Below are 13,044 nucleotides of genomic sequence, written 5' to 3' on the forward strand. Positions count from 1 at the left end.
CCCTCCTGGCCTGATATCTCCCCCAGCACACTGGACATCAGTCCACGACTAGAAGTAATTATGAAGTAGAGGCACAGAGAGAGCGTTTACTTAATTAAAACACTTGATGACCATCTGTTTGCTCATAGTAAAGGTCGCTCAAACAATGTGCACGGATTAGTACATGCATATTTTTCAATCCCAGCCAACGTTTGATAACAGCACCTTGGTGATGTTGCGGTGGCGGCATCACAGAGCTCACAAAGAGTTCCAAATGCAAATTTACATGAAATAACTTTTTTTTCCCTGCATAGTGGCTGCTGAAGTGCCCATATTTGAGCATAACTCACTGCTTTCCCACCATGTGTCATAAATCGGGCAGCATGAAGTGATAATATGCCATGGTGCTTCCAGGATTTTTCTGGAAAATGCTACGTAAAGTGCATCTAACACCCCTGACTCCAGCTGAAAGCATCGGCACATTCGAAAAGTAAAATGTTTTGGTACAGCAGTGCTATATTCAAAGAGCACACACACTTCCTAAAGCACCTACTTTGCAAAATATTCATAACATAATGGCCTCTTTACATCTAACATAAAGCATTACAGTATGCTTCACCTTCCCATAAACTCAAACAGTGCAAACCATTCCTATGACTAACATCTTGTTGTCCTTTTAATATACTATTTGCAATAAATGTAGTCCATTATTGTCCATTAGTGACCCATACCTGTTTGTCCTGATGCGTGTCTGTGTTTGTGTACGGGTGCCCCCACAGGGACAGACATGACTCCCAACTACGTCGACAGCAGCTTCTCCAACTGGACCATCTCCCCATGGTGCACCTGTAAAGGCAGCGGAAACCAAGAGGAAGAATGCATGAACTTCCTGGGGTACTTCACCGAAAACACTTGCCTAAGTGAGCCATCCCCACACACACACCAATACTCTGCATGCATCTGAAATGTGTTTTGTATCTGATAGGCGTCCAACAGTCATGTTTTATTGATCATTGCACGAGCAATGTGATGCGGCAGTTACTGTTGCTGCATTGTAAGAGCTGCGTGAGCCACGAACTTCGATCTACTACAACTTTAATGGTTTCATGTCAGATTCTGTTTTTTCACCATAACAGAGCTCTCAGTGAGATGCTGTGGATGTGATTTTGTTTTGTGAGGTGCGAATAGTGGTGAGGTGTGAATAGTGTCAAAAGTTAATTTATTATGTTATACATTTTATGGATGGATGGATGGATGGAACCTCTAGTAGTCCTAATGAAAATTTGTCAACTAGATAGTTTGATACAACTTGTCCATGGACATCCTTTTGTCCACTGATTAAGTTGGAATTAAATGTTCTTAGTCTCTCAGAAACTAGTAATTTCTTATCACTTCTCATCCCGCCTCTGGGCAAGATGTGCCCAGACTTTAATACAAAAGAAACCATTTGCATGTCATTTTCACATTCAATCTGAGGGAGTTAAAGGGCTTATCCCTTATGGGGGAAAAATGTCATGAAAAGGAACAGATCCAGCAAAAGTGAAATAATAGCAGAAGCTAAAATACATATCATTTGTACATCTAATGCATAACACACAGGGAGCAGCATGACAAAGTGGTTACATCAAATATCCTTATGCTTTTTTCACTGAGACGTAAAACACAGCGAGCGAGCTCCTTGCTATGGCGGAGCGAGCAGTGTCATCAGCGCTACAAGACACCATTGCCTTTAACATGTTCCACTGTGTGGATAATGCTTTCAGACCATTTCAATAGATTGCTGGGGTACCATTTTAGCTGAGTGTGCAGGATGAGGGATGAGGCTGGGAGCTGAGGAGGCGTCTTGAAAAATAACACAAAATGCAGCATCTCCTCTCTGCAGTCAAGGGGAACAGGCGATAAACTTCGACACACCAGAAAGAAGAATATACACAAAAACACAGACAAATCATCTTTCAGCTCCCTGTGACCCCCATCAACCCCACAAACTCACCCCTATCTCTCCACTTTCACTGTTTCTGTCTCTGTTTCTGCAGAGCAAATCTTTTTTTAAATTGATTGACAAACCAAAACACATTCGAATTGAAACCATGTGTTAGACAAATCATGTATTATCCACGCTCTCCTCCCCAAACCCTCCCTACAAGATCAAGCAAAGGAAGAATAGTAGAATAGTTTCAGTGCTCATTCAAATATGTGTGGGGGCCAAAAGAAAACAACACCAGCTGAGAGGACGTTATAATTATAGTCCAAACATAGTCTGAGCCTGGACTCCCTTCCTCCCTCTGTTTGTGTTCCTCTTGTTCTCTCCTCCCTTATCTCTTTCTCCATCTGTCCCTGCAGGTAGGGCAATGCATGCTATACCCAAGGGTTAAAAAAAAACTTATCCGGAGTCATTAAAGAATTGAGTTGCTATTGGCAATAAGCTTAATCACACAGTGGAACATTTGGGTGCAGTAAAGCATCCTGTGTGGAAACCCTCCAGCCAACTACTTTGATTTATGACTTTATTCCCCCATCTTACAGCATCTGTAGGGGGATAGCTGGCTATAGCCAACCCTGACAAACAGATGTGTAACATTACATGTCTCAGCAGTACTTCACTAACTCTTCACTGCTAGCATTAAAGTTGTTAGGATTTACTGGTGAGCTCTGTTCCTCTCTGTGCTTTTATTTTCCAGCAGAAGCCCAAATCACCAGTGTCAAGCACAGAATGAGAAACATGAAGGCTGCTTTTGTATGTGCTAAGTGTGCAGGTGTATGTGTGTGCCTTTGTGGGTGGTTTGCTGTACAGTATGTGTACACGTGTGTGTGTATGTGCAACACTGTGTAGGTGGACAGAGGATGTGACAGACAAATCTATGGAGCCATGCATTGGGACTGTGTGTGTGTGTGTGTGTGTGTGTGTGTGTGTGTCCATCCCATTATGCATGGGTATTCCACACCTATCCTATTTGTCCTTTGTGTGGTGGTGGGGAAATGCCACTTCTCCTTTGTTTGGGAATGTTTTGAATTTGATCAGTCACATAAATCTATTCAAAGTCATCTCTGCATACTGACCTTATAATGGAGGTGGTTGCCAAGCAATTACATGCCTTGCCTTCTCTCTGGCTGAACAAAGAGAAACAAGCCTCGTGTTTTAAACGGATGAGCGGTGAAAAGGTACTCAGCCCCTATTTTACCATATCTAGCTGAAAAGCTGACTGAACAGGGATTTATCACATTTTTGCAGAGACTCACACATGCACTTAGACACAAAATTACACACATGCATACAGTACATCTGCAGGCGTATATGTAAGCACCCATACAGCGTGCATTTACAGACTTCTGTTCTCTGTTTGAGCTGATTGATTTGCTTCCTCTAAAGGAGTCCATTTCTGAATTTCTGAACAGCCAGCAAACACATTGGGGTTCATCATCTCAAGTATGGACAGTATGCCACTATTTGGTCAGCTTGTTGCAATTTGAGAACGGCTGTTGCAGCATAAAGGGCTTTTTTGTAATATGCTGATGACATGAACCAGTGTTGTTTGTATTTGACAAATGTGTCCACTGTGTCTCCGCATGATTCCTTATAGAAGAATAATTACTCGCTAAACTAATAGCATAAACATGTTAGACATTCAAAAATAAAGCACAGCTTAGAATATTGAACATAAGGCTTCACTGGTATTTTGTAAGACAGTAAAACAGATGTCACAAACAAACCTCCGATTGCAGTTTTTGATTAGTTTGGCGTATGACTCTCAAGCTTACTGACAAAGCAAAAAGACTGGCTCTCCATACTCTTTTTACTCTTCCTTCCTCAATCCCACTCCACCCTCCCTTGTTGCCGCGGTTGCCAAAGATTGGGCAGGGGACCAAGAAGTTGACTTAGAGCTGTCTGTCTGCTAACTGGCTTCTTACTGGGACGGCAGTCAAAAACAAATGACTTTATATCTCTGTCCCTGCAGGGAATGCCATTCAGGCCTTCGGTTATGGGATAGACAACATGCAGAACAAAAATGTGTCTGTCCCAGGTCCCTCAGTGACGACGAAGACAGGGGCAGATTGGTCGACAGGCACCTCAGAACCTCCCTTCATCACCATCCCAAAGGTAAATAGGTTTCCATTTATTGTTTCATAGCTTGGAATATTACAAATGCTACATTTATATGCAAAATGTGATGCTTTTTGTCAATCAGGTAGGTTTTTTGAATCAAGGTGTATAATCCTGGAGTCATATGATATATAGGTGACCGTGTGTGAAATTGTGCGATTGTTGTTGCAGCACGAATACATATATCCATACATTTTCAGCATTTTCCAGTAACTTCTTTGCATAAATTTGATAAAATGGACCTATTACAAGAAGACCCACAAAACACTCCCCCCCTCTGCTTCTGTGAAAGGAGGATTTTGTAGAGAGGCAAAATCGTGAAGCTCAACACCATTCACATTCACATCACATTCAATCTCTATGCTTGTTAAAGCAATTGGCACATCAGAACAGACGCTTTATGATAAGACAGTTTATGCTACACCCAAGATGATGACATTTGGTTGAAATATTATATTTCTCTCTCACACAATGAAATAGTGAAAGAAATGGGAGGTGGGGGTTTTAATCTGGATTAGAGGTTCTAAAATATTGGCCCAGGGCCTGTTCTCTGCTGAATGCTACTCTGAAGACTGCAGTCAACTCAGCTATAACTGAGTTCACCGTCTGGAGCAGAATAACATCACTCTTTGCTGTGCTGCAAGAATGCATGTGTGTTTGTCTTTTAATAGAACTGTACCTCATTTTCTCTTCAAATAAAACATGAAAATGACAGAACCATATTGTCCACCAAAGACTCCCCCTCTCTTTGTCTCTCTTGACCAGGACAGAAATATTTCATCGCACTCTGAGGCAAGAAGAGGGTTTTTCTTTTCTTTTCTTTAAACTAGCTGTTGAGTTTGATTTGTTCTCAAAATGAAATATTGTTCTGGTTTACAAATGTATTTTAGATGTGCCGTGCAGTCTTCTGGTGTAAGACTAATGATGTTTTTCACCTTTGCAGGAGACTTAGTTACCAAGCTTGGCTGTATTAGACACTGTAGTAAAAAAAACTGTAATTTGGAAAACCTTTTGCAGTGTTTGCTGCTGTTAATGTTATTGTTTATGTAATTTTCAATGACTCTTATAGATGTACAAAAAAAATCCAAGCAGCGTGCAGTGTTTCTGAATGCAAAAATGCACGCTGACTGAATGACTCCCATTAAGACATCTATTTTGAGTAATTCCAGTGGCTTTCACAGCCATTAAATGGTCACACTGCGCCCGAGTCATGCAGTATTGTCCTTTACGCAGAAACCCTCATTGTTGTGAAGACAGCAAATTAAAACCTTGAAAATGTTGCAAAGAGGAGAATTAATGAACAAGCACCATTGATAACAATAACAGTGCGTATGTTTGGAAAGGTGTTGGAGAGAGAGGGAATGGATGGTGGAATTGCTCTCTCCAAAGGTTCTGTGTGTATGTCAGTATTGATGCACCGCTCTGTGCCCGTCTCACTGCAGCGTGGTGTTTAATTTATTGTAAAAATGGTAATTAGGAAACAATAAGACGTGTGATTACTCAAGCAGGAAGTTTATAATTAGAGAGGGAGCTGGTAGGGACATTTTGGGTGGCCCTGCGCTCTCAGACAACTATGCCTGGCAATTAAAACTTGTCAAACTTCCCTGGCAGATAAATTTGGGGAGTGTTGTTATGGTATGAGTCCTTTTGGCAGAAGACTGACTGTCCAAGGCTGTAAATCTCCTGGTGGCCAGCGTGGGCCCCCATAGTACCACACACAAACGTGCATGCACACATGCGCACAAATAGCCTGGGTAACATAATCCATTGGGTTTATGATGGATGGATGGATGGATGGATGGATGGATGGATGGATGACAAATGACCATGACACCAAAGGATAACCTATAATATGAAGCACAGTTAGAGAAGAGTGAATATAGAAGAATCTGCAGTCTGTGACTAAGCCTGTTCATGTCAGTCATTGTGCTCTCTTATAGCGTGTAGAGTATTTTCAGCTAATTTAGATGCATAATTATTCAAAATGTCACTGCCAGTGGTTGTGGGCTTTGTTCCATGCTCAGTGAGTAAACATGTGGGCTGAAGCTTGGTCTTTTGAGCCTTGTAAGTCAGGGGGGTAGCCATCACAACTCCAGCTTTATTTGTAAGGAGAAAAACAATCCATATCATCCATAGAATTCATACAATCTATACAATCCGTGCAATTATTTTTCTCTTAAAGTAACATTTAGAGTTGGATAAAGGAAACTGTAAACTCTCAATGCGGTCTTTGCTATATTGACAGGGTTGGTGTGGGTCTCACAGATAAGATGAATTGTGTGTGCTTTATAACTGTAAATCTGAATTTTAATGTCCTCTTTTAACAGATTCTTGAACAAGGAATTGATAAGGTTGAACTTATCATTTTGATTTTGACTTTCAAGCTTCACTCTGAGTGTCATATAAACCAATTTCTGCATGTGGAGCAACCCCCCCACCCCCCCAAACCTCCCAACCTCATAAACATTGGGAAACTGGTGTTGTGTGTGTTCCCATGTCCCATGTTGATTTTCAGCTCAATTGAATGAAATTGATTGTGGACAGAGACTGCGTAACTCAGGGTGATTCAATAACTAGCCTTGGGACATGCAGCTCTATTGCACTTTGACAATCTGCTGATAGATAATGAAAACGCCCACTGTTTACATGTGTAGTAACCTATTCAGTGACAAGTGGGATATGTTCTTATCAACAGTTTAAATAAATGCTTCTGAATGTTTTCCATCCTCTCTCGGTGTGTGCATGTGTGAAAGTGTTTGAGTGTTTTGACATTGCCTGTATTCTGCCACGGTCCATGCACGTGTATGCATATGTTTGTGCTTTTTATGTGCGTGTGTGCACCTTCTCACAAGCCCACAAGAGTGTATGTGTGGATATTGGCTGCAGCCAGAGATCTGGACTCATGTCAACAGGCTGCTGCCACACATCACTGCTCTTGCTAATTAATTGGCTTTTAGTCGCGGATGTGTTTGGTGCATTGTCAAGCTACCCATAGCTTTTTTCCCCCCTTTTTTTTTGGCAACTGTCACTTAACCATTTCTTTGTAGAGCGTAAATGCAGAAGCCCAGGTACTGTGATAACTGCATCTATTTTGGATATTCATCCTTTCTCTCCCTCACTCTCTCTTCTTCCTTCTTTCCCTTTACAGGAAAAAATATGCCTGTCCTCTTAATGTAATTCAACACTATTTTCTTGTTTCATTATTTATTTTCTCGTTGCCTTGTTCTGTTGGAAGATGAGGTGCTGGTAGATAACATCTGAGTAGATGTATTTTTCTGTGTACAGGGAAATGGACCAAAGTGCAATCTCTGCCAAGGTTACATTGGTGAAGATGAGTTGAGGGGATGGTGGTGGTGGTGGAGGAGGAGGAGGTGGAGGAGGAGGAGGAGGAGGAGGAGGAGGAGGAGGAGGAGGAGGAGGAGGAGGAGGAGGAAGAGGAGGAGGAGGAGGGGGAAATGTTTCATGTTCCTTATGATGTGCCTCTGTATTGCTGTGCTGGACTGAAAATGGTGCCTCTGCAAATTGAGCGAGAGTACTTTAACTTGGAGGCAAATGGTTATGCTTTGTGTTACAAGAATCCGAGAAAATTGAAAAAGTATTCAAAATGCTAACAATTTTATGGAAAAGCACATAATAACGCAATTGCAGTGTGGATATGACTGTGGAAATCTGGAGGCCATACAGTTTAATATCTGGACTGATATGTTCCCTCTGCTCTCTGCCATAATATGAACAGTGTGGTAAGCTGAATGGCTTACTGTCAGTTTGCACTGTACATAACTTCATTGTCTCTTGTGCATAAGAATAAACATTGTAGTGTTTTGACTGCGTACAGTCAAACTGCATAGGGGTCTTGCAAGTGTTTTGTTCGCCCTCTACTTGCTGTAATTTATGCCTTATGAAATATTGAAAGAAATTCACAGCTGCTGCTGGCGTCTGTAGTGTGTGTTTGGCTTCGTCGCATGTTTTTCTTGTAAATAAAGTCTGTAATGATAGCTTTAAAAACTGTTTAGAGACTTGCTGGCACAACCTAAAAGAGTTTAAGAAAAAAGAAAAAGTCCTCACAAGAAGCCATCCTTTGTTGCCAACTTGTTTAAGAAGCAGAGAGCATACTAAGCAGCAGGAGCTTGAAATATACTTCACATATCAAAACATTTGGTGGATCAAACACTTAATGTTGGTGCCAAAGTGAGCCTGCCATGGATACATGTAGTTTCTTGCTCTTATTCTGACTTTCTGACTCCTTGTCTCTCTTATGCAGCTCTGACCCCTTCCTGCCTCAACTCCCTCCACCTCCACCCCTCCCCCTTCTCCTTTCTCTCATCAAATGCCAGAACACGAAAGCAGCACAAGTGACTGAGTCATGTCTAACCTTTACACATCTCTCTCCCTCTGTGTGTCCCTCTGTCTGGACAGTATCCTGAACCAACAGAAGGTGGCCTGGGCAAAACCCGGGGCCTGCCAGAGGATCACTCTGCCTGTCTGTGTGCCAACGTCTGGGCTCTGCTTCCTGGCCTGGCTTTGGCTCTTGTCCTGGCCCAGCATGCCTTATAGAAGCGCTATAGAAGCGCCAGGAGGAGAGAAAAAGAGGTCATCCACCCACAAGCTGATCCCAAAAGCAGAAGGTGTTATTTCTGTGACTGATATTAAGAAGGCTGAATCTCTGGGCAGTTGACATTAATGGCATTTATGAAAGAGGAAAAAAAACAAAGAGAGGAAAGAGGTGGAAAATATTGAAATTTTGCAATTTTGAATTTGTTGTTCATTTGATGTGTTGTTAGGGCGGACATCAACAGTGATGAGGCGCAATGCTTTAAAAAGGACCCTTGGTAGGAGAGGCCATGAGGGCCATTCTCCGGGAATGACTCTCTCTCTTACTGAGACAAAAAAAAAAACCTGGAGCAATGAAGCTGATCATGTCAAAGACTTCAGCACTTTTCTCACCAACGGTGGGAGCGAGAGAATGAACAACGTAATTAAAAGAAGACAGGATTGACAGTGGAGAAATTGTTGCAGAGAGAAAAGGAATGAGGAAGAGGTAAATGGGGTAGAGTGAGAGCGAAGAGAGAGAGAGAGAAAGAGACGTATTTCTGCTATCAGTCACACTTTCTTTTGTCTTGAATTGGTTCTCGACTTAATCTTGTCTTGGATGAACAGACCACAAATTTAGGGGCGGGAACGGGGGATGATTACATTCTGTCTCTTTAACACAAGTGTAAACTCTAAACTGTAAAGCCTACTCAGTGTTCTAAGTGTTGGTATAGTATCCGTGTCCATAATCAATCTACCGTACGGCTCTTTTCATTTGGGTGCTGCAGTAAACTTTTTTCAGCAGACGGTGAAAAGAACTAAAGACGGAGACGTTACAAGTTAATGGTTCTTTGGTCATTTGAGATGTTGTTGTTGATGACTGTGGGTGTCCACCAAACCTCCACCTGCACATGTGTATATTTCTGTCTCTATGTATATATACAACACTTTTCTTTCATTCAGAAGAATGATATCTTCAGTACCTTGAATGGACATAACTGTATGCTAAGACAGCTCTGTATTGAGTGATGGTACTAATGGAAGGCCTTCATTATCTGCGTTTATATTTGTCTATAAAGGTTTGATCACAAAGAATGTATACAGGGATGAGATTAAACGAGCTCAAACTGCTTGGAAAGCCATAACCTGTGTGTGAGTATCGTACTGTGTTCACTGACTGTGTGTGGACAGTTATTACAATGTGCGTGTGCCTATGTTTACATGCAGGAGAAAAGTAGCTTATAAGCAGCAGTTTAAATTGTCAGTGTGGGAGTTCAATCTGCGCCCTCAGAGAGCGGAGGTTATGATGCATAGTGTAATTAACTGCAGGATTGTTTTTTTTTAGAGTAAGGACAGCCACCAGTTCTTGAGAGTCTTTTAAGTCAATTGTTTCTCCTGTTATAGAATATTTTAAAGGTACCATGTTATGTGAATTCAAAAAATATCCTCAATTCACGCACATATATGGCCACATCTATTTACTGAAAAAGATATTGTTGAAAAAGGGTAATTTTTTTTGTCCAAAGTTTTTATAAAGTTGCCTCCAAAACAATGTAGTCATAAAATCTGGAAGAATAGTGCGACATTTTTGATAATACACTTATTCACTTTCTTGCTGCAAGTTAGATGAGAAGATAGATACCCCTCTCATGTAGTTTGCTTAATATGAATCAACCACTAATCAATCTACATCTCGGCAAGAAAAGGGCAGTTTCATACTAACTTTGGATGAAAATATACTTCTTAAAGGATCAATTCAGATTTTGTCGAGTACTCAAAGGCCTCATATGGACACTGACAAAGTTATTTTCTGTAATCACTCATCATGCCCTCACTTGCTGTGATGATATCTTTTCCTAGTGTCACTTTACTGTAAGAAATGGATGGAAGAGAGTTCAGGAGTCTGAGTTCACCAAATCTAGTGGGGATCTTGTAAAATGATTCCCTTCCCGTGTTACTACCTTTCCTCTGCTGCTGTAAATGCAGTCACAACACAGAGAGGGAATCTCATATTCTAACTTTAAATGATACCCACTTGATTTTTGCACAAAATAAGAACTGTGGATTCTGTCCACAAAGTTGGAGTTATGCCCGAACAAAGATCTTTTATAAATGACCTTTTTAATGTACAAATGAGCATGTGAGTCTCATATTACAAATAGTACATTTATAGTACAGAAACCGTTTCACACGGATCATATTGGACAATATAATTTTACTCATGATGTATTTTCTCTTCAAAATGTACACCGTCTAACATATGCTGGAAAAAAAAGTAAACTTTCATGGGTATGTTTGCAGACGAAAGATGTATTTTTTTATCTTTATGCATACATAATTTGTTCCTTGCAGTGAATGAATGTTGACAGTTACTGAGGCACAATCAGTGTTTCCACCAAAGTGTTTATGTCTTCAGGCGGCACATCAACTATAGTGTTGTGCCACATGAATGCATGCTACTGAACCAAACAGCATTATGTTACCAACTGACTTAGAAAAAGGTTTACAACTGTCACGGGAACAGATGTAAAATTAAACTCTGCTCAATATGTTTTTGTTAACTGTGGTTGCAGCGTGGTCAGGTCTGGCTGAAATTACAGTGATTTCCTAAACTGGTGAGTTTACTGCTCTGGGCCTCTGAGAGTATAAAATGCCAGACACTTGAATATAATATGTATAATTTTTCAGTGTGAGCTCCACATTGAACATATTTGGAAAGTGACACCATGTTTGATGTTTTGCCTCGGTCTTGTTATCACTTTGGATGTCAAAAGATATGGTGACTCTATGAGGTAAACAGTAGAGACAGTTCCATTTGTAGTGTTTTTTGGGGTTGTTTTTTTTTACCAGTATCACAACAAATAAGTACACATTTGTAACATCAGTCATCATTTCAAACTACCAAAGTATTTTAAAAGATAAAATGGTACAGAATACATTTGTGCTCGCTGTCAGTAGTAAGTATACAACCCACACACATTTCAAGCATCTATGTGTTATCAGAGATTGTTCTTGGCAATGTGGCAGTCCTTTTGAATTACAATGCACCCCTGTAAAAGTTTAAAAGCTGCTCTAAACATAACTCTCAAGGTATAGAATGATTTAGAGATATGGTTGTCTATGTTAAAAAATTAAAAAAATAGAAAACGGGTTCATTTTAAATAAATCCATCTGATCATCTATCGAAAAACATATCTACAACATCATTAGTAAAAGTCGGGCTCAGTGTTTGAGAATCAAAAAGCATCTTACATCAACGTTAAACAATTTCAGAGGGAGAAATCCATCAAAGATGAAGCAGAGCTGCCAATTCCCTAGCAAGAACAGCACCAGTAGTCCATAATGCAATACAGCCATAATACAGCGCAGGCCCCATCACAGACACAACCCAGTGCTCAAGACAGTATTTTTCACCAACACAGACCTGTGTCCTTTTTATAGCATGAAAACCTTATTATTTTCATATGCTTACATTTCCATATTAAATTAGAAGTACTGTATATTTGAGCTTATTGTGGCAAGATGTGTTTGTCCAGTTTGAAACTCTGGCCTTCCTTTACCTGCAGTCACTTACACCACCATGTATTTTACATTCTGCCTGAATAATTTAGAATCTACAGCAAGATTATCACTGGGAGAAGGTTAAAATACAAGCAGGCTGCAGCATTTTTGCCTGGACAATAACAAGAGTTTGGTGATGTTTTTGTGTTATGTACTGTGAGGAGTCACTGACTGACACTTCATGTTCAACCCCCTTGACAACATCAAATGTTTTTCAGTTTTCACCCCAGAAGTGGAACCAAATAGAATCCTTCATAAATGTAAATCACAGTGTTTACCTGATAGCAGTAAATTCGGTTCCATAAATGCAACATGAAAGTGAACCTATGCCCTGCTGTCTATATTTTACAATCAGAAAATTTACAGCTAAAAGCTCTCTGGGCTTCTTGTTTATGCAGCTGTCACCAGAACAATGCTGTCTATACCTCCCTGCCTATTAATCAAACTTTGATTTGGTCAGTTTGTTGCTTACTTCTCAGAAAAATTGATGACGCACTGCGAGTGATTATACAGTCAGCTTCCCATAAAGGCGATCAAAACTGGCAGATAAATTAAGGGTTTTGACATGTAGAAAATGCAAATAAACTGATCAAAATTCAAACCTCCCCTCCCCTCATTTTGCCCTCCCTGGGGCGGGTCTGGAGTTTGGGGTGAAAAAGACAGCAGATCAGCAGTTCTAGCACAGCTTAAGAGAATGTACATGCAGGACACCTACACAACACACAGCACAATGTAGAAATGTGTCAGGCATTTTATAGCAGATGTTACTGGTGCAGGAGTGCAGCGATGGGACAGCTTGAAAAGAGGCAGAATAAAATACTTTTATAAGGGAAAAAAGTGAACGGTGGCAGCTGTATTGGGATGTTAGATGC

General features: G+C 40.6%; 1 protein-coding gene across 1 annotated transcript in view; it reads left to right on the plus strand.

The window, feature by feature from the left end:
• LOC139203993 (GDNF family receptor alpha-2-like) overlaps positions 1-9,878 on the plus strand; it is a 46,605-nt gene extending 36,727 nt beyond the window's left edge. The window contains exons 6-8 of the mRNA XM_070833926.1: positions 759-899; positions 3,936-4,078; positions 8,498-9,878. Of these exons, the coding sequence (XP_070690027.1) occupies positions 759-899; positions 3,936-4,078; positions 8,498-8,635 (422 nt within the window). The 3' untranslated portion in view covers positions 8,636-9,878. The remainder of the gene's footprint in view (positions 1-758; positions 900-3,935; positions 4,079-8,497) is intronic.
• The last annotated feature ends 3,166 nt before the right edge of the window (positions 9,879-13,044 follow it).

This window comes from Pempheris klunzingeri, chromosome 7 (assembly GCF_042242105.1).
Source record: "Pempheris klunzingeri isolate RE-2024b chromosome 7, fPemKlu1.hap1, whole genome shotgun sequence".
Taxonomy (NCBI): Eukaryota; Metazoa; Chordata; class Actinopteri; order Acropomatiformes; family Pempheridae; genus Pempheris; species Pempheris klunzingeri.